Genomic DNA, 19,402 nt, shown 5'->3' on the forward strand with positions numbered 1-19,402 from the left:
AAGTCCAAGATCAAGGGGCCAGTATGGTCAGATTCTGGTGAGGCCTTTTTTGTACCTTGCAGATGGCCACCTTCTTGCTGTGTGCTCTCATGACCCTTCCTGGGTACATGCCTATAGAGAAAGAGAGAGCTCTCTCTTCCTCTTCTTATAAAGATATCGGTCCTGTTGAATTAGGACTCCACCCCTATGCCCTCATTTAACCTTAATTATCTCCAAGAAGCCCAGTCCCCAGATACGGTCACCTTGGGAGTTAGGGCTTCAGTGTACAAATTTTGGGGGGATATAATTCAGTCCGTGGCCACTACATTTGCAACAATCAAGTTTCTTTCAGTACGGATGTTTTTAATACCATTTCCCTAGAGATACCAATAAATGTTTCCTAAATGAAACTCATATGAATGCATCAGATTAATATCTAAGGTCTCTAAATGGTCTTTTAATATGCTAAAATCATTACAGGGTTCTTTAATCACTGTTACTACCCCTGACACAAACTCCTTACCTAAAGGAATATATGTACAAAGCTTTTACTATTTTCTCTTAAGGAACCTATTTTTTAAAGTAACCCACTGCCCAGTTGAACAGTCAAGGTTCAGTCATAATCAGCCATAACAGAAGTAGCAATATGAGTCTGCCTTGTTATTATCGAGGATGTACTTCGAAGCAAACATGACTGCAAAACAAATTTCTGTAAAGTCATCTTACATAAAATAGTATACTTCTACATAAAATAGTATGTAATATACCAGAAGGGGGAGGAAAAAGCCCTAAGTCTCAGTGAAGCACTTGGGGACAGGAAATGGGGTTATGGTCCTGGCCAGCCCCGTGGCCTACTGGGGTAAGTGCTCAAGGCTTGTTCTGGCACTTGCTGTTGGGAGGTGTTCTCCTAGCAGTTTTCTAGGCTAGTTCTTCTTCCTCCAATGCATGAGAATTTCCTTGAGGTCTAGCAGTCTCTTGGCTGTACACACAAATCCAAAAAGAGACACATGCAAGGTGATGGATATGTTAGGTAACTAGGTGGGAGGAATCCCATGTGTATGTGTAGCGAATCATTACCATGTATACTTGAAATATCTCACAATTTGGTTTGTCAATTATACCTCAGTAAAGCTGAAAAATACAAATTCCATAAACCCATGCCTTTTCTAAATCAAAGACAGCACATCACAGGTGCGGGGCTTAGTGATATCAGACAGGAGTCCCCACCTATTACAGAGGGTATCCTAAGCAGGAAACTGCCTTTGCCATGCAACTTTTTGTTTTATAAAGTTAATTTCCATCTTGGCTCAATTCCTTTGTCTCCGATCCCAAGGATGATCTTTCTTTGAAAAAAGAGCTTGTGAGTTGGGTCCTTGTTCAGCTTTGTGAAACCTCAGCTCGTACAGGCCCAGCGCGTAGTAAGCACTCAACGTTGTCTTCTCAATGTATCACACTCAAACAATAGGAGCATGAGAGTCCCTTGTGTGGAAAGAAGTGCTGGAGGAAGCACAGAATTTGAGCAGCTTCGATGGGGTGTGAAACAACTGAAAGACCCAGCAGGTGGTCCCAGCATCAGGAGGAAAAAGAGGATCCTTCTTTCTTAGATCTACCACGTATTGATGCGTGACCTTGAGCGGTGTCCTAAATTTCTCTGGGCTTCAGTTTCCTTACCTGTAAAGTAGGATTAAATAATACCTCGCTCACATTTAGTCTATGCAATTTGCCTAACATATATTATTTTTCTTCATTTCCCCCTCCTCTCCGGTGAATATTTGAGTGAATTGGGCATCGTTTAAGACATTCTATAATACAGTATGATGGTATATACGTGATATATAATATATGTAATATATAATAGTATGTTCAATACATATTATAGAATCCATTCTCTGTTTTCCAGTAATCTGTGATCTATAGAATGTCCAATAAACAATTAGTATCTCTTCTTTTTATTGCCTTGTATAATGCAGACAACTTGAAAAACACCTAGAGCCCTCCCTGTATGTGACCAAGCTCCACGAGTGCCCAAAGCAAAGCAGTGACATTTTTTGGCCTTTCAGAACCGGCACAATGTAATGTTTATATTACTCCGGCTGGCATGGGAATTTTTTCTTTAACTTGAAAGAGAACTCTGAATTAAATGGGAAAGATGCACAGTAAGAAATTCGCTCCTGGATTCTGAAGAGCCTCTGTTTCAGTAAATTAATACACCATGTACACAAAAAGAAGGCATTTTAATGTTCCAGTGAGTATCTGTGCCTTAGAATAACTAGTGGGAATCCTCTCCCTCAGGCATCAGAGCTTGTGAGCACCACACGGTCACTTATGCTTCCTGGAGTCCCAGTCTCCCTGGACAAGCCACAGAGGATGTGGGATCCACGTGCTGCCCCTGGTGGCTCAGAGACACAGACACGTGTGATTCCACCAAATGCTACACCCTGTCTTTATACCAGAGCCTGTTGTCCGTTTGGCTGGATATTTAAATCAAGAAATCTACATCCCTCAAGGCTGGATGTAAGGCTTGAACTAGCATCCCGGAGAAAAAAGGTCAGCACTTTGATACACAGCTCCCACAAAATGGAATTTTAATGAGCAGAAGCAAAACCTGATCTCCTTGCTCAGAAAGCAGATGTCTTTGTTCTTTTCATGTTTTAACATTTCACCAGCTCAACATCTCTCCTTTTATTCTGGTAACTCTCCTCTAAGAACTGAAGAGAGGCCGTCTGTGCCTCTGCACTGTTTTCTCACCTAAGATGTTTAGATTTATGTCTTTTAGGAAACTCTTAGGAGAGGTGTTTCGAGGCGCCAAGGTTTATTGTTAAGGAATTCCTCTTTAGTGGGAAAATAATCAGGTGTGGCCAAATTAATCTAGCTTGGTATTGTGATTGGGGGAACATGTGGCTTTTGATACATGATAATGATATGAACCCATGGTACCCCTCATGTTATTGACTCACGGTAGTGGGGAAGGGGCAAAGGAAGAGACACAGGAGCCAGAAGGCTCGAGAAGATTCCTGAGAGCTAAATCAAATCCCAGACCTTTGATACATGCTTATCCACTTTGAGAAAATATACTTGACTTAGATTCCTACTTCTAAAAATAAAGCTTTTGTTTCTGCACAGTGCTTGATTGTTAAAACGCAGATTGCAAAGACAAAATTTGGGAAACGTTTTCTTCCCCATAAACAGATACATGTGGGCACTTCTGGACATCGTCCCAGGTTCCTTGAGATTGCCGGGAGTCCACATGTGTGTGCGTGAGCAGTATAGCCTCAGCTCCTGAGTGCAATCAGAGGGCAATATGGCATTTTAATGAGCTCTATCAAAGTGTTATTGTATCCAAAGGCCAAAAAATTTAAGAAACATTTTTGTCTTTCTAACTCTCTTATCTGCTGCCAAAACAGAGTGGTAAGATAGGTATTGAAGCCCTGTCCTCACTCTTCAGGCCAGGCTGCTTTTTTGTGCTTGGCTTATTCACTCAGTTTCTTTCATGATGATGGAGGCTTGGTTCCAGACGAGACTCCCCTGTTTCCAATGCTAACCCACTGCTCAGACAGCTGAAGGAGTTATTTCATGCCGCCTCTCCTTATTAACTGCAGAGATGTTTTCATAGTTATAAAATACTCTTACCTAATGGCTTGCAAGCATGGTGCTGAAATACACGTTCTGTTCTTGCGCTAACAGAATTATGCCATAACAATGGAAAACCCTGGGTTCGGAGAGAAAGTTGAGTGTGTCAGAGACTGTACTCTATCATGGATGGGTATTTTCTGCCTAGTCTAAGCCTGAATTAGAAGAACATCACAGACGCACGGTGCTTTGGATGTGGAGCACATGCATGCATTTAAATCACGTGTATCTTACTTTTTTACTGATGTAATTGTGAAATATGTTCCTTTTGCATTCATAATTAGGGGGTGGAACAGATGGTGAAGGCTTAGTTTAAAATAATCTGTCATTAAAATAACCTAGCCTACTGGTAATTCTTCACTCTAACTGGAGTGAGGTCATAGGAAAAGAGTTTGGGGTGATTTTTTTTTTCTCTTCTGCGTTGGAATGTAGAAGAAAGAACCACTGATCTCAGAGTAGTTATACACATGAGAATTACCCCTATAAGGGCAAGGTGGTAAGATTTCACTCTGCGGGATTTGGCTCTTGTGGAATATGCAAAAAAAAAAGAGAGAGAGAGAGAGAAAACTACTTTGACAAATATAAATCCATTTAGCACAAGGCATTAAACATTAGTATACCTTCAATCATGAAGCTGTGGTTAGTTTCATACCCTGTAAGGAAATAACCTCATCATTTGACAATACTGTTAGAGACCCTCAGCTTTTGGGGTTAAAAAACCATGCCTTTTACTTTATATGTTACACTGATGTCAGGGGATATAAATTATAATTACAGGCATTATTATTCAGAGATGCTGTAGCTCCTGACTTCGGTATCCAAGCTTCCCTCCTGCATGTGTACCTCATAGACTTACCAGGATGTGACAAAGGAAATCTCCTATCAGCCCTGTCAGGATGGCTAAGAACTGGTTTTAGTAATAAGAAAACTGTCTTGATAAATCAGATACTAACATGCCTTTAAAATGTCTGTTTTACTGTTTCTTCTAAGATTTTGTTCTCCATCTGCTTTGAGGGAAGCAGATAGATTTCAGCACGGCTTTATAATAAATCTTCTCAAGGAGGGACTAGCATTAACATTTGTGTAGGTTCTTTTTCATCTTAATCCAACCTTAGTTAATAATCAGAAAATTCTACATAGTGAGTAAGAAGATGTAATTAACCCTTTGACCTCAGAATCTTAATTGGCGCCTGTTGAAAACAGTGGGCAGTTTAAAAAAAAAAAAAATTAAAAAGTAGCCTGCAGTGATTGAAAAAGCTTGAAATGCAGTAGCTTTCTTGATTCAAAATTTTGACAAATTCCACAGAACTTTAAGATGAATCACATTTGGCTCCCAAGATGAACTGAATGTTTCCTTCTTCCTGTCACCTATTAAAACGGAGACAAACACATTTAGAACAGTATTGATGCTACTCTTAAAACTTTCCTAAGCAGCAGAGTACAGCTAACTGTGAACAGGGATGACCCTGAACCAGAAAGCAGTGGCCGTGCGAAGAGCCACCTTGCCAGTCTGCCACACACCTGGTTTCGTGTCCCATTTCCTTATTTGAAAGGTAATCAAACCTGAGTTTTGGACCTTCATCTCACACTATAGCTATAACTGACTGACATGATAAATACAAAGGTAAAAAAGATGGCTAACTACCCAATTTGTGTGTGTGTGTGTGTGTGTGTGTGTGTGTGTGTTTACCTCTCTGATGACAAACAGCTAATCTAACTAGTTGTGTTCTTCCCACACCAAATTGGCTGTTATTTTTAATTGAATTGACTGGATGCTTTGTTTCATGTAGACATAGACTCATTTTAATCTCACCAGGAAATTGGAACATGTGTCGGAGCCTCTGCCTTGCCAAACAAAACTGGCCAGTTCTTAGATCGCTGCTGCTTAATAGCATCAGATGTTCAGCCTCCAGAATTTTTGTTTCCTTGCTAGGGTGCCCAAAAACCCTCTACTATTTTAGTAAATGCATGAGATATGAACCCAATGTTACAGAATCACGATCCCTTTCAGTAATAAAGTAAAGGTTGTCTGTGGATGGCACATGACCTGCACTAGATGTTTTGGAGAACAGCAAAAGAATCTAGGCTAACTCTGATTTTCCAAATGTCAGAAGATATCACAGACTATGTTAGACATCTGTGGCATCAGAATCTTCAAATACTCTAATAGCTTCATAAACAGGACTCTTGCAGAAAATAATTTCCGGGGCGCCTGGGTGGCTCAGTTGGTTGAGCGTCCAACTTCAGCTCAGGTCACGATCTCACGGTTCGTGAGTTCGAGCCCCACGTCGGGCTCTGGGCTGATGGCTCAGAGCCTGGAGCCTGCTTCCAATTCTGTGTCTCCCTCTCTCTCTGCCCCTCCCCCATTCATGCTCTGTCTCTCTCTGTCTCAAAAATAAATAAACATTAAAAAAATTAAAAAAGAAAAGAAAAGAATTTCCATCTTTCTTAGTCATTCTAGCATATGTGATCTAAGGGAAAGAGCATTGAGCGTGGAAGTGAACTGGGTTTACTAAGTCTTGGCTGAGCAGTTGTTTGATGTTGGCCAGATAAAGATGAATAAGACATCACCCCACTGTTGAGAAACCCAGTCTCCTTGGGACTTGAATAAGCCAACCAGGACCATACAACGTCATGAATACTTTAACCACACTATCGGCGTGCAGCAGATTTAATGCTAGGTTTGCCACTGGATGACTGTATGATCTTGTCCGGCCACTTAACCTTTTCTGTGCCTCGGCTTTACAACCTGTACAATGAGGGTTTAGAGAACAGGAGGTTGTCTCTGTGCTAGTTCCATCAGTCCTTTCTTCTCTCAGTCAGCCTTGCAACTGTCATGTGTGTGCATAAGAAGTTCTCCTGCGTCTCTCTCTCTCTCTGTCTTTCTATTCTGACAGCAGCGCTTTAAGGTTTGAGAAGATGGGTTCACACAACTCTCTATAACTGTGTGCCAGGGCATGGCCATTGGGTTGAGTGGAAAACCTGTCAAGGCCCTGTTCTCCATGGGAGGCTTAAAGGGGGAGGATCCTAATCTTCACGAGTCATCCTCAGAAGACCTCTTGTGAGAGGTAAAGATATTTTGATGAGATCTTTCCCAAATTTCCACAAAGGAAACTTCTTTCCCTTTGCACTGGTTCAAAGCAAGATTACACAGTGCCACACTGCAAACTTGAAAGGTTGGATCTCACGAGGCTCTGGAGGGCGTGACAGTTTTGTCAAAGGGAAGGAGTCCACTAAGTATCTTGTTCCCTGTCCCTTAGCTGATTCCAGGAGAAATATTACAGAGCAAGGTGACAAGGTAACCTCTAGTGGAAGTGACTTGTAGACTCTCTTGTCATCCTACCTCCTACCTATCTTCTAACGGTGGGATTCTGTCATCTGAACAAATCTTTCAAAATGAAGTGACGATTTTTAAGTCATAAGCTGCATCTTAGTGTGGTTCAACTTCACAAACGCTGTGACCATTTCTTTCCATTGACTTACACATATTAGCTACATAACCTTTGTTGTGAGTGGGGGCAGCATTGTTATTAAGTCCAACTGTCAAAGTTCAAATCCTAACTCCATCACTAACTAGGGCAGACATGTCACCTGCCTTCGCAAAGCCTCGATTTCCTTGTGTATAAAATGTAGATAATAATATAATTACCTCAAATGATACTTGTGAAAATTCAAAGAGATAATACATGCAAACTGCTTAGCACATGTTGCTTAATAAATGGACAGTATCCTGACCAAAAGTTTGCCTATCATGTAATTTGTAATCATGTAATGTGACTTTTGAAATGTTTTCAGAACTAATCAGAGGAGGAGGTTGGACACTACTCACGGTCTCTGACCATTGGGACTCTGAAAACGGATCAGGAATCCTGGAGTCCAGATGTCACACACATACACACACACGCGTGCGCACGCGCCCACACACACGTTCACATAGACATACACACATTTAATACATATATAAATATATATGTATTTCATATAGATATGTGGAGCTCAAAGAGTTCAGTATTTTAGGAAACTGAAACTATTGCTGAGATATGAGATGATCCATTTCCCTACCAGAATTTTATATTCTTCTTCCACCTTTCTCTATTTCAAAATTACGCCATTAATTTAGTGTTGCCACATACCTTGATCTCAGAGTGGGTTTCCTGTCTTTCCCAATTCTCAGCCTTTGTAAAAAACCACGAATCGTGGAAACTTCTTTTTCTGTGCAAGCATCGCTTGCGCAGCCTACCTGGTTAGAGATAAATAAAGGGAAACAAAAGACCTAAGGAGGGGGGGGGGGGGCGGAAGGTATACAATGCACTTTGATCGCAAGCATTTGAAACAAATGTGTTCGCTGTTTGAGTGCTGGATCGCAGTTGGAGTCCATGACGATTTACACCACTCGTCACACTGACAATGCAACCTCCCTTTGGAAAGTGGGCGAAGGTTCCAGAAGCTACAGATGATGTAGAGCATCCTTCTCTCCCCACTCCCCTCCTTTTGTTTCCATTTCAGGAGTTGTAATAGAAACCAGGTCTATCACAATAAAACTTGAATATAGAGTTTTGAAAAAAAAAAAAGGATTACAGTTTGTAAGGTTTCAGCCTATAATCATTCACCCATAATGTATTGACTTTTTCTATTTGTTCTACCACAATAGGCGCTGAGAGTGAGAAGGGCATAATCCTTTATTAATTAGCAAATTATTGATGTCCACAGTAGTTCTAGTGGTGATTTTACTTGTTCTTCATATAGGGACCCTTTTTTCTCTTGTTTCATTACAGTTTCCATTCCTGTTCAGCTATTTAATGGAGAATCTGGCTGATTTAATCTCTTAAACTACTGAATCCACAAAATAAAAATAAAAATAAAGGCAACAGCTCATAAAATCAGCACGACCTGATTTTGTACACGAATATGATGTATCTTGGTCAAAATGACAGAGACATAAAGAAGTCCTTGAAATAAAGGAAAGCTTGTGGTCTTAATTTAGGCCTTTAGTTTGTTCACGTACAGGGCCCTCGTAGAAGATCTTAGGACTTCGGTTAAACAGGAAGAAAAACATGGTTTTAAATTCAGTGTATGTTGCTTTGTATCAGATGCCCTATTCATTAAACCTCCAGCATATGTTTATTAACTTAATTATATATTTATTTTTTCCTGCAGTCCCTGGATGGCTTTGTATTTGCACTAAATCAAGAAGGAAAATTTTTGTACATTTCTGAAACCGTCTCCATCTACCTAGGCCTCTCACAAGTAAGTAAAACAATTTAGATTCTTGACAGAGATTGTGAAGCCTCCTTCGGCCTTGTGCTTTTCCTTCTTCAAGGGGTATTCTGTTTGGCGTGAATTATCACATGTATTCTTTAATGGCTCTGCCTAACTCTTCTTGCAAAGTCGGTGAGAAAATTCTGTCAGTTCGAAACGTTCGGAATAAACTTGTACTCGAAAACTTTAGTTCCCCCCTCCCCCCCCCCCCCAAGGATCATTATTAATTTATTGAGAACAAATGAAGTTTCTTCCCTCAGTTGTTTTGAACTTTGAAACCTCTGTGCCCGGTAGGAGAGGGACACACTAATAGTGCTTCCCTTGTGTCCTATTACTGGATGTTTATGGAGTACCCTGCATTATCCTGGGAGCTGACACAATGACAGGAGTCATTTGGAGTCAAGAAATGCTGAAAGAGACCATTAAAATGTGTTGCAGGGAGGGTCCCAGCAAGGATCTGTTTTGCTGCCTTTGCAAATGCTTCCTAACGCTGAAAGGCAATTTCATAAAATAAGATAGCCTTTCGTTATGTGCACTTTAATTACTCGTACGTGTCTGTCAGAGGTTGAAAACAAAGAAGATGGAGGCAGCTGAGGTAAGGGACAAAATCCTAGATGTCCGTTCTTGATATTCCCCTGGAACACAAAATTTTTACTTCCGTTGGATTCCAGGACATAGGTTGCATCTACGGAATGCCAAAATCCCCTGAAGAAAAGTTGGCGATTCCACTAATTATCCAGATGTTTTTTTTTTCCTCTCGTAAAAGTGCCGAACATCTGGATACTTGTGCCCATACAGGTGATTGGCTGAGTTTGACCCTTTTCATCTGGTGATTTGGCATGAGGAAAACACAGCCTCGGTGGGAGGGATTTTGTGTGTATGTGATGATCTGCCAAGTTGGATAATCTACTTCTCATTCAGTTGCCCCTTGGAGCTAAAGATGGAGATAAGATTTGTCTCTCTCCTCTTAAGCAAGACCCACCCCAGACTCATTGCTTCCGCAAGTTGGCACTGCTCTAAGGAGGCACCCAGCACGGCTGGAACATTTTGGCTGTTAGTGAGTTTGCTGGGTAATAGCTAAATTGAGAAAGACACTGGGAAATAATAAAGAAAGATATTTGGCATTTGAGGAGGTTTGGAGGAGGGGGAGGGATGCTGCCAAATGTGATTATTTACTGTTGAGAATCCAAGCAAGGGTCCATTAACTCTTCCTTGAAGAACGCGCGAAGCTATTGGCTATAGTTTATAGAGTAATTCTATTTTATGTGGGTTTCAGCAAACCAAATGATAGAAACTGGGCTATTGTTAACTCACTGTTAGCATTCTTGCATCTTATTGAAATCTCTGGTTTTGTAATAGCCTTTAATAGACTCTAAGCCTCATCTTAATCTGTTTAGGACCTAGTTTTGAGAATCTTCAGTTTTGAAACGGGTGTGCCCACGATGTGAGTATCTTACAGGACTGGAAACACCACTGTTTGTTGTTCTGCGATGCCCATATTCATCTGTTTTATGCACAGTATCCAACAAAGTTTAATAAGCCAGTGAAGAAGAAGGATGAATAATTAGTTTAAGCAGGTAAATGCTAATTAGGGAACTCCTGAAAAGCATCCATTATATACTAGCTCAAAACACATTTTACAGCCCTGGTTAGTGGTGTAATCCAAATTCTGTCAAGGCAACTGCATTTTCTGTAATTGAGATGTGTATGTTTGCTTTGCATAACAGATGGCTCTGTATGCTTAGACTGATAGCTAGGAAAATAATAATTGCATTATTCTGGCCAAAAGAATATTAGCTCTTGGGTTTTGGCCATTTCAGTCAGTCCTCCTGCCAGCACAGCATATGCACATATATGGATTGGATTTTCAAGGAAATTGATGCATCTGGAATAGTGTGGCCATCTGAAATATCATCTGTTCAAGAAAGATTTGGCTTTAACCCTGTGCTGGGTTCTCCTTAAAAGCAGTATATTTCACTGCTTTTCTACTGTAACATTAAGTCAATCTTTTCTTAAAATCTGAAACAAATAATTGAGGTTTCTGCAGAGTAAAGCAGCTGTGTAGACGTTTTTGCAGCAGGTGGCACGTTCTGTCCGGTCATTCCCTGCTTCTTTTATGGGATGGGTTTTACAGTGTGGATCAGTAGTCAGTAAGTCAGCATCTTGACTTAACCAGGGGCAGACGCCAGCCCCAACGTGCTGTACCCTCAGTGGTAGATGGGTTCATTGTCACCAGCAATGGTGGAGACTATGAGGTACAAGACAGAGGTCTTCAGTTGGAGGCACTGTGCAAGTGAAATGGTGAAGGGTCCATCACAAGAAGGTGACGTTTGCAAATGCCGATGTAGGTGTTAACATTGAAAACTAAAGTTTAAAAACACTTCTGGATTAATGTGAAAATAATATGCTAAGAACATGGCCTGTTTTTAAAAATTAATTCTCCAACTTTGGGAAGGAATTTCCAACCCAGTAAATGTTGTGTTCTCAGTCCCAATAGGGTACTTGAGACTTAACCCTTTCCAACTTTCTTCAGTGACTTCTTGAAGTTGCCGGGTCACGGGGTACTCATGGGGGACATACGATGCACAATGTACTCACAGTTATTCGGTTAAGTAAATACTTAATTTTTTACACATGAGCGCACACACACCTAGACACACACAAACACGCCCATAATTGAATGCTAACCAAATGTGCTATTTGTAACCTACAACTTTGGCTCAGAAGTTATCCCGTGAAATTCTAGACAGAGATAAGGAGTCTGTGAAATTATGGCCCCTCCGTTTCTTTTTAAATAGTTTCATTAAATAAAGGCAATGTATGGCTGTATCACCAAAGATGTACCCAGTCAAACTGTTAAGGAATATTGTGAGCATGCCAGTTCGTTAGAGCATAGTTACGCCTACATTTGTAGCTCTCAAAATACCCCTTCCTCAGTTTTATATTCCTTCAACATGTAAATAAATATGGTGTCTTTAAAGTGGCTTATGTCCAAGAAAGAATTAAGATTTTATTTTGACTCATGAGAAAATTAAGTAGAGAGACTTGTCCTGAGCTCTGTTGTATAGCATGAATATAGAGACAATCAGAGTGGATTTTTCCTCTATACTCTGTTGAGTGGAATAGCTCCTGGTTTCCAGCGTGTACGTGTGGCAGTTATTCTCTGTAAAGTCCTTTCATGTTATCATGATGGCAGGAATGAAGGGATCCGTGATGATGTTCAGACCAATTCAGCAGCCCTTTTGACTCTGCCAGAGATATGTATTTAAATCAACATTCAAGGTGTGCTTTCAGGTTGTAGAAATATGCACTGTTGGAGTGCCAGGGTGGTTCAGTGAGTTAAGCATCCAACTCTTTATTTTGGCTCAGGTCATGATCTCACCATTCGTGAGTTCAAGCCTGCTAGGGATTCTCTCTCTTCCTCTCTCTCTGCTCCCCTCCATGCTTGCTTTCTCTCTCTCTCAAAATAAGTAAATAAACATTAAAAAAGAAAGAGAGGTGCCTGGGTGGCTCAGTCAGTTAAGTGTCTGACTCTTGATCTAGGCTCAGGTCATGATCTCACAGTTCGTGAGTTTGAGCCCTGCATCAAGCTTTGCACGGTCATTGCAGAACCTGCTTGATATTCTCTCTCTCCCTCTCTTTCTGTCCCTCTGCATCTCATGCTGTTTCTCCATCTCGGAATAAATAAACTTTAAAAAAAATTAAATAAAATAAAAAGAAACATGCACTGTTGACTTACTTCCCTAGATAAAGATGATTCCTAGTTACTCACCATGAAGCCCTATCTTAAAAAAAAAAGAGCCCCAAATATCATTAATGAGTTTGGTTTGCATGGGATTTAAATGCCTTCTTATACCTGGCAGATAGCCTTCAGAGCTGCTAAAGACAGCTCTAATCCATAGGTATAATGGAATAGGCATAAGTGAAAATGAAGAAAGAAAACAAAGTGTATTCCCTAACACTGAAAATGTAATAATAATACATAGCCTGATTTTATGACATTTCTTCCGGTATGCCTGGGGCTTAATTGTCAATGGATCCAAAAGAGACTTAATTCGATAAATTTTAAAAAATGCTTGTTTGATATAGGACCTAAAACTTGGAGAAATGTTCATTTGTTGGCTTATGTACTCCTCTTTCCACAAAGAAAATAGCTTATATAAATGTATATAATAAAAAAAAAAAGACAATGGCTAAACAGAGCTAAGGTATAAGGAAAAAGAAAAGGCAAAAGTAAGTCATTTGTTACCACATAGTAGGAGCACACAATAGAGTCTCTAAGAGGGTTATAAGTGATCTGATAAAGCTTCAAATTTATCTGTGAGCTTCCTGGTAACCAAAGCAAAAAAAAGGAAATACAGCCATTCATCAAAAAATAAGGAAACATCACTTTTTTATGGAAAGCAAAGTTTTTCTGGGACTGCAGTATAAGAATAAATCTCAAGTACGATCTCCATGGCGGCTAATATGTGGATTAGGACATGTTGATTTGCTTCCATTGGAGTTCACATCCAGAGCAAGGCTGTGTAGATCATATAACAAACATGAACAAACATATTTCAAATTTCATGAGCAGACAGAGGACTCTTCCCACCCCCTCAGGTGGTGTGCCAGAGATCATTTTGAGAGTGATTTTCTGATATCCAGGTCTTACAATAGCATTGACTAATTTGATGTTTTATGTGCTTTTATAAATCAGCTTTCCCTCACCCAAACGCAAATCCTGCATTTACTCTTCAATACTGATGAGAACTTTAACATTATAGTTGCCAGGGGCAGAGGACATGGGTCCCAGTTAACCAGAGGATAAAAATGGACTTACATTTTTTAAGAACATTTTTCTTTGAAAGTGGGGTGAGAGATGATGATTCTGATGCACACCCGTGCCAGCAAAATGTTTTCAATTTAGCATAGAGTCTTATTTAAAATAAAGTGGGATCTAGAACACACTGGGAGATGAACAGATTTTTTACCCCGTGATATCATTAGAAAATACCCTACAACCAGCTAATCACTCTCTTGAGATGCCTCCTAATCCCACCCCCCAACCCCACCTGCCTCCAGTGCCCAGCTTGCCTGAGTCACTTCTCCTCATCACATCCCCATCCTGGTGGAAGATCCCTCCTTGCTGTCATAAGCCAGAGAGAAGAGAGCCACAGACAAGCTTACAAAACTGGCTTGTTCCAAGGCAGCTTGCAGAAAGGGGCAGGGTGGTCGAAGATAGAAGGGCTAATAGAGGTGAGGGTGAAAAGGGGGAAATGATTGTTTTACGTTTAGTCTTTTTTTTTTTTAAAGCCACGCGGATATATTTATCACAAACTCCTTTTCCCCATCCTGTTGTTCATCTCCATATTTTAGGTTTCTCTGCATTTGTTATATGGAATGGCAAATAAAATTACAGCGACAGCACACAAGTACAAGGTCAAATAAATGACAGAGCTCAGTCTATTTGTGAAGCTATTCTGAAAGGGAACCATGGTGCCAAATGTGGTTTATTTGAATAATAAAGAAGAATTAGATTCCCCTGATAACTTGGCCGAGGGCCAATAAATCACTGGAGGTTAAAGACGCGTTGCAACTGCCATGTCTTTCTTTTGCTTTTGGAAAGTGCACCCTCAACTCTTCCGTTCTACCTTTTTTCAATGCAAATCGAGTTGAGGTTAGTATGTGGTTAATATCCTCATTTCCATGCTTGTAAAAGATATATATATATATATTGCTTTGGGGGGGGGGGAATAAAGTAGACATTAGCTTTCCTTACAAGTTACTACTCTTGTTTGGCATCATCACATAGGTATCTGGATCTAAAGACCAAAAAAAAAGGTATTAGTTCAACACAGCACAGGGCTTTTAATAAGGGGGCTATGTGGTAGCATTTTTTCGGTTGGCGTTCTAAATTTAGGCAACACTGAGATAACTCCTTGAATAAATGAGTATACGTAGCCCGCCAAATATTGCGTTGTGGCCCCTGTCTTAAAAATCTTGCTAGTAGACGTACCTTAACTTGAAAAAAAAAAAAAAAAAAAGAAAAAGAAAAATGTGTAATTTTCCGCAGCTTGTATGTTTTTTTTCCCCCCAGCAAGTCTGCATTTTTCTCCTGTACTAATCATAAAAAGTTCATCACTTCTTGGTGTAACAAAGAAAAATGCCCTTTTGAATGAGGAAGCTCTGAGGGTTTAGAGACTATTGAGAAAATATAAGTATCAAAATAATTCAGAAACAGTACAAGGCACAGTGGCACATTATCAATTTACAACATTTAAATTGATAAATGCTTGGTGGTGAAGGCCTACAAGGGCACTTTGAAAAGCAAATAGCGACCTGGTGAAGAAATTGATTTTTCCCCCCCGAAAATGACTGCATGATGCATCATTTGACTGCATGCTGTCCGAGTGCTTGACAGAGATAATCTCAGCAATCCCACGGGTGACCTTATCGTTCTCACCAGGGCAACTTTGTCTACGTTCTGACTTTGTGCATGTCAAGGTTCCTCCCTGCAGGATCCTTGGGGGAAAAAGTTCCTCTGTTCGATCCAGATATTGAACTGCTCATTCTTCCCCCTTTTCCTCCCCCGTCCCCTGCTCCCAAATAGGCAAACACGCCTCTTTATTTTATCCATAATTATGAATGAGCTGGGCAGAACACAGCAGCTCCGCACCCTGTATCTTTGTTGAAGGCCTTATTACCTTTTAGGTCACAGAGTTCTAGGTGATAATTTATATGAGCAGGGATCTTGTTATCAGAAAGAGTAGAAAGATTCCCTAATGTTCCCCTATCGTACCATCCCATCTTTAGCAAAATGTCAAAAGCTAGCCTGTTTCTTTCCTCCTTGTACTTGCGAGGGTTTTGTTTTGTTTTGTTTTGTTTTGTTTCCTTTCGTTTCGTTTCCTCCCCTCCAGGTTTGACAAAGAAAGCTTCTGAACCTGTTTTAATCCATACCCTTCAGTTTTTAATAATGTTGTTTCCTCACCCTCCAGGGATGCGAGGTGTTTCTCCTGTAACTTTAAAATTATGTAATACTGACACGAGGCCCGGATCACGAGTGACCCAGTGCCATTGGGCCTCGTGTCCCAGTGAGAGCCTCTGTTGCAAAGAGCTGATGTAACCCGTGAGGCTTCCTCAGGACCACCGGTGTTCAGAAAATGTTTTTTTTTTTTTCTGCTGGAGAGGAGTAATTGACAATTTTTTATGCTTAAAATTTTTCTGTTGATGTGCGTGCATGTGTGTGTGTGTGCGCGCCTGTCTGTTTATCAGTAATCTTCCTGCCACACGGCTTGTCGTTGGTAATTACAATTCTTGATTAGCCACTTCTTGAAAGCAGCATATACCCTGCCTGGTTTGGCACCCTCAAGCCACAGTCCCCACTGGCTTTGACACCCTCAGTTCACCATATTCAACCCCTTTTACCTCCTTCTTTCATCCACAGCATTAATTCTGAGTGAACAAGACGTGCTTCCTTGCTTTTGACAAGATTTGCTGCAGTCTCATGCGACAAAAACCCAACACTCATTCCAGATTCAGAAAGTAGGATTTATAACAGCATTTTAATTTAATGTTGGATGTCGAACATATAAAGAGATCACAGTAGTACTAGAGCTGAAAATTGATGCCTTTTTTATTAGTGTCCTCTCAGAAGTGGGTGAGACGCTGTTTGTGCAGTGGAGCACAGAGGAGCACAGTCAGATGAATGAGGATATGCTATCTGCAAGGAATCATATTTCAAGCCACTGTCGGCCTCTATTGATGTGCTCAGAGTTGAAAGGTTATGCTAGTAAATGCCATCCGAATTTCCAGCATTAGAAATCGGTAGAATAATCTGCTGGCTGTCACTTTATGCTCAGCCTAAATGCACTGCGCGGCGATGTTTTACTTATTTTAACTCAAAATTAATTTCTTATTGCTGGTGCATTTCTTTCTCTCTCCCAGGCATTCATCAGTCCCCAAATGGGACCGATTTTTAACACGCCATCTGAGTAAACCAAAATCTCTGAGAGAAAATGAAGGAAATCCGCATCATCATACATGAGAATTATAGTCTTCTTATTTATTCCTTTGAACATATTTCACCAGGCACTGAGACTAAAACACAGGAAGTCCTGTCTGCAATGGGGGCTTTTCTAGTCAGACTGTATCACAGCATCACAAGACAATAAAACGTAGGCTCACCATTTTCAGATGTATAATCTGAAGACCTTTTACGTGGCTTCTTAATTTCTGCAGTTAATATGATCCGGAGAAAAAAAGAAAATGAAGTGTCTTCATTTTATGGGATTGGGAAATACAAAGCCAGGGGAAAAAAAAATACTTTTTGAGGGGCTAGCTTGTTTTATTTGTGTGGATAAAATGGTAGTTTCATTTTTGCTTTTAAAGTAGAGCACTGAGCAAAAAAGTAAGATGGAGAAGAAAATTTAGTCATCATTCTAAGTCTGTAATTTATTCATTTTTAAATAATGAAATGGTGTTTTTTCTGAATTAACCCATGTATTATTCATGCAGGCGTTGGCAATGTAATATCCCCGGTTTTCTGGAAAGCAATGTACATTTCTTTGCCTGACAAGCAGTATTTTCTATATGGTATTAATTTAATGGCTTATTTTATTATGCAAAGTTGGAAAGTAAAGATAATTTCTGTCTATGACGTGGTGCTTATATAGGCAATATATGCAAAACAATACCTCTGCACCTACACCAGCTATCCTCGCTCACTTAGCCTGGCCCCTGTGAGAGTGAAGAGGGAAGGCACAGTGCTCATATGAAGAATAAGAAATAACTTGACCTCTGGGGAAGGAGGTCATAGAATCGTTAAATTCATGTGAAATCCAAATTTCATTTCTACATGCACACATTCAATCTATATTGGGTTTTCGCTCTTACATAAGAAGACATGGTTTTCATGACAGGAGTAACATGGCGACAATTTCAGTGATAATTTCAGTAGGAATATAATAAGGAAATTGACTTTAGGTTTTTGCATAAGTTCTAGAACTAGGCTGATAACCTGAGAATCGATGCCAGTTTTAGACAACAAATGCCCTGTGGCTTTTATCCTTGTTGTTCCTCAGTCCCCTTTGGATGACTGTCCAAGATGCAATCTCTTTCCTAAGTGGTCATTTTTAAAGAGACCGAGAACAATTGTTTCAGTGATTTAGAGCATCCTTTGATGTGCACGCCTATATACATATATGAATGTGTAAGTTGCTTTCTTTCTGATTTGGCTTTTATGCCTACTGCATTTTTGTCTACTGATGGAAATAATTTCCAAAATGATTCACTAAAACAACAAACCAGGTTTTCCTTTGGGTGTCTCCTCCCCTTTCAGCCTCCTACAACAGCAAATTTACCACATTCAGGAATACGCAAAAACTTCCTCTGATGCTGTTAAATTGACATATGCCGGCAGATTATATCTACTACTTTCAATAACTACGCAAACTTTCCAAGAGCAAGAGAACGTATGCAGAAGGAACTTTTTCTTGGGAAGGAAAAAAAAAAGTGATTTGGGATAGGATTTTTTTCAGGGCAAGTTATGGCCTTTTGCAGAGGCAACAGAAAAATACCTTTGTACCAGGTGTGACATTTTGTAGATCTCAGAAGTGTATCAGTATTGCAGGATTTGAATTCAGGTAAAGAACCATGCATTCCATTTAGTGTTTTCTTCTGCGTTTTGGAGAAGCAAGCTTTGTATCAAGCAGCCTCCTCCCTTCTGGCCTCTCTCCCCGATAGGAGCCTTGCTTTAGAACCACAGGCAATCCCTTTTAGTAATGCTTCACCAAGGAAACAATAGAAGATTGCCTCTCGATTAGGAAAGAGCTAAGGCTTTAAGGAGCATAAACACATACATGAAGTACGTGAACCTCTGAGTTTTATTATTACTCTGTAGTCTCTCTGGACTTTCAGGTGTTTGTTCCTACCGTACTTTATTAGATGCTTAGATCTGGTTCATCAAAGTCCCTAATTGTTGAACTTGATACTTTGGAGAGCTTAAAAAACATTTGCGCAAAAGTACTTGTCTATATATCTGAGAAGTGCAGAGAAATGTTTCCAGAAAACAGGAATGGTCGCATTAGCTAGGATCTGGTTCTTTCCCCTGAACTGTGCTGGCTTGCTTTCTTTTAAGAAATGTCGAGGCTAGCAAAATTGTGAAATGACAAGACAAAAATTATTTGTGTTGTGAAACGTTCCTGTAAGTGGTGAGTTTCTTTCTTGCTTTTAAATATCTGTGCAGAGAATCATTACTCCTTGATGAAATCAAAAGGAAGGGGGTAGAGGAAACAGGCGCAAAAATTAAAGCGTTCGGAGGCATTTCACTTTAAGATCAATCAGCAGCGACTATGTGGAAATGATGTTATTCTGGCAGACAACTTCTGAGGAGCAAGCAGGGCTCACCATTCCTAGTTAAGTATGGGGATCTCCTCAACCTGAGTGTCCCAGTGTAATAGGGCTGTTATTTGCAACCCCCTGGTTCTGACGAGGGAAACATGATCAGACTGTGTACTCTAGTTGGCCAGGATCACTTTGAGCTGCTGTGCTGCAG

General features: G+C 40.2%; 1 protein-coding gene across 1 annotated transcript in view; it reads left to right on the forward strand.

The window, feature by feature from the left end:
* Positions 1 to 19,402, forward strand: part of NPAS3 (neuronal PAS domain protein 3) — an 861,155-nt gene that overhangs the window by 609,029 nt on the left and 232,724 nt on the right. Inside the window, exon 4 of the mRNA XM_047864546.1 lies at positions 8,767 to 8,856. Within this exon, the coding sequence (XP_047720502.1) occupies positions 8,767 to 8,856 (90 nt within the window). The remainder of the gene's footprint in view (positions 1 to 8,766; positions 8,857 to 19,402) is intronic.

The sequence above is a fragment of the Prionailurus viverrinus genome, chromosome B3 (assembly GCF_022837055.1).
Source record: "Prionailurus viverrinus isolate Anna chromosome B3, UM_Priviv_1.0, whole genome shotgun sequence".
In the NCBI taxonomy this organism is placed as follows: domain Eukaryota; kingdom Metazoa; phylum Chordata; class Mammalia; order Carnivora; family Felidae; genus Prionailurus; species Prionailurus viverrinus.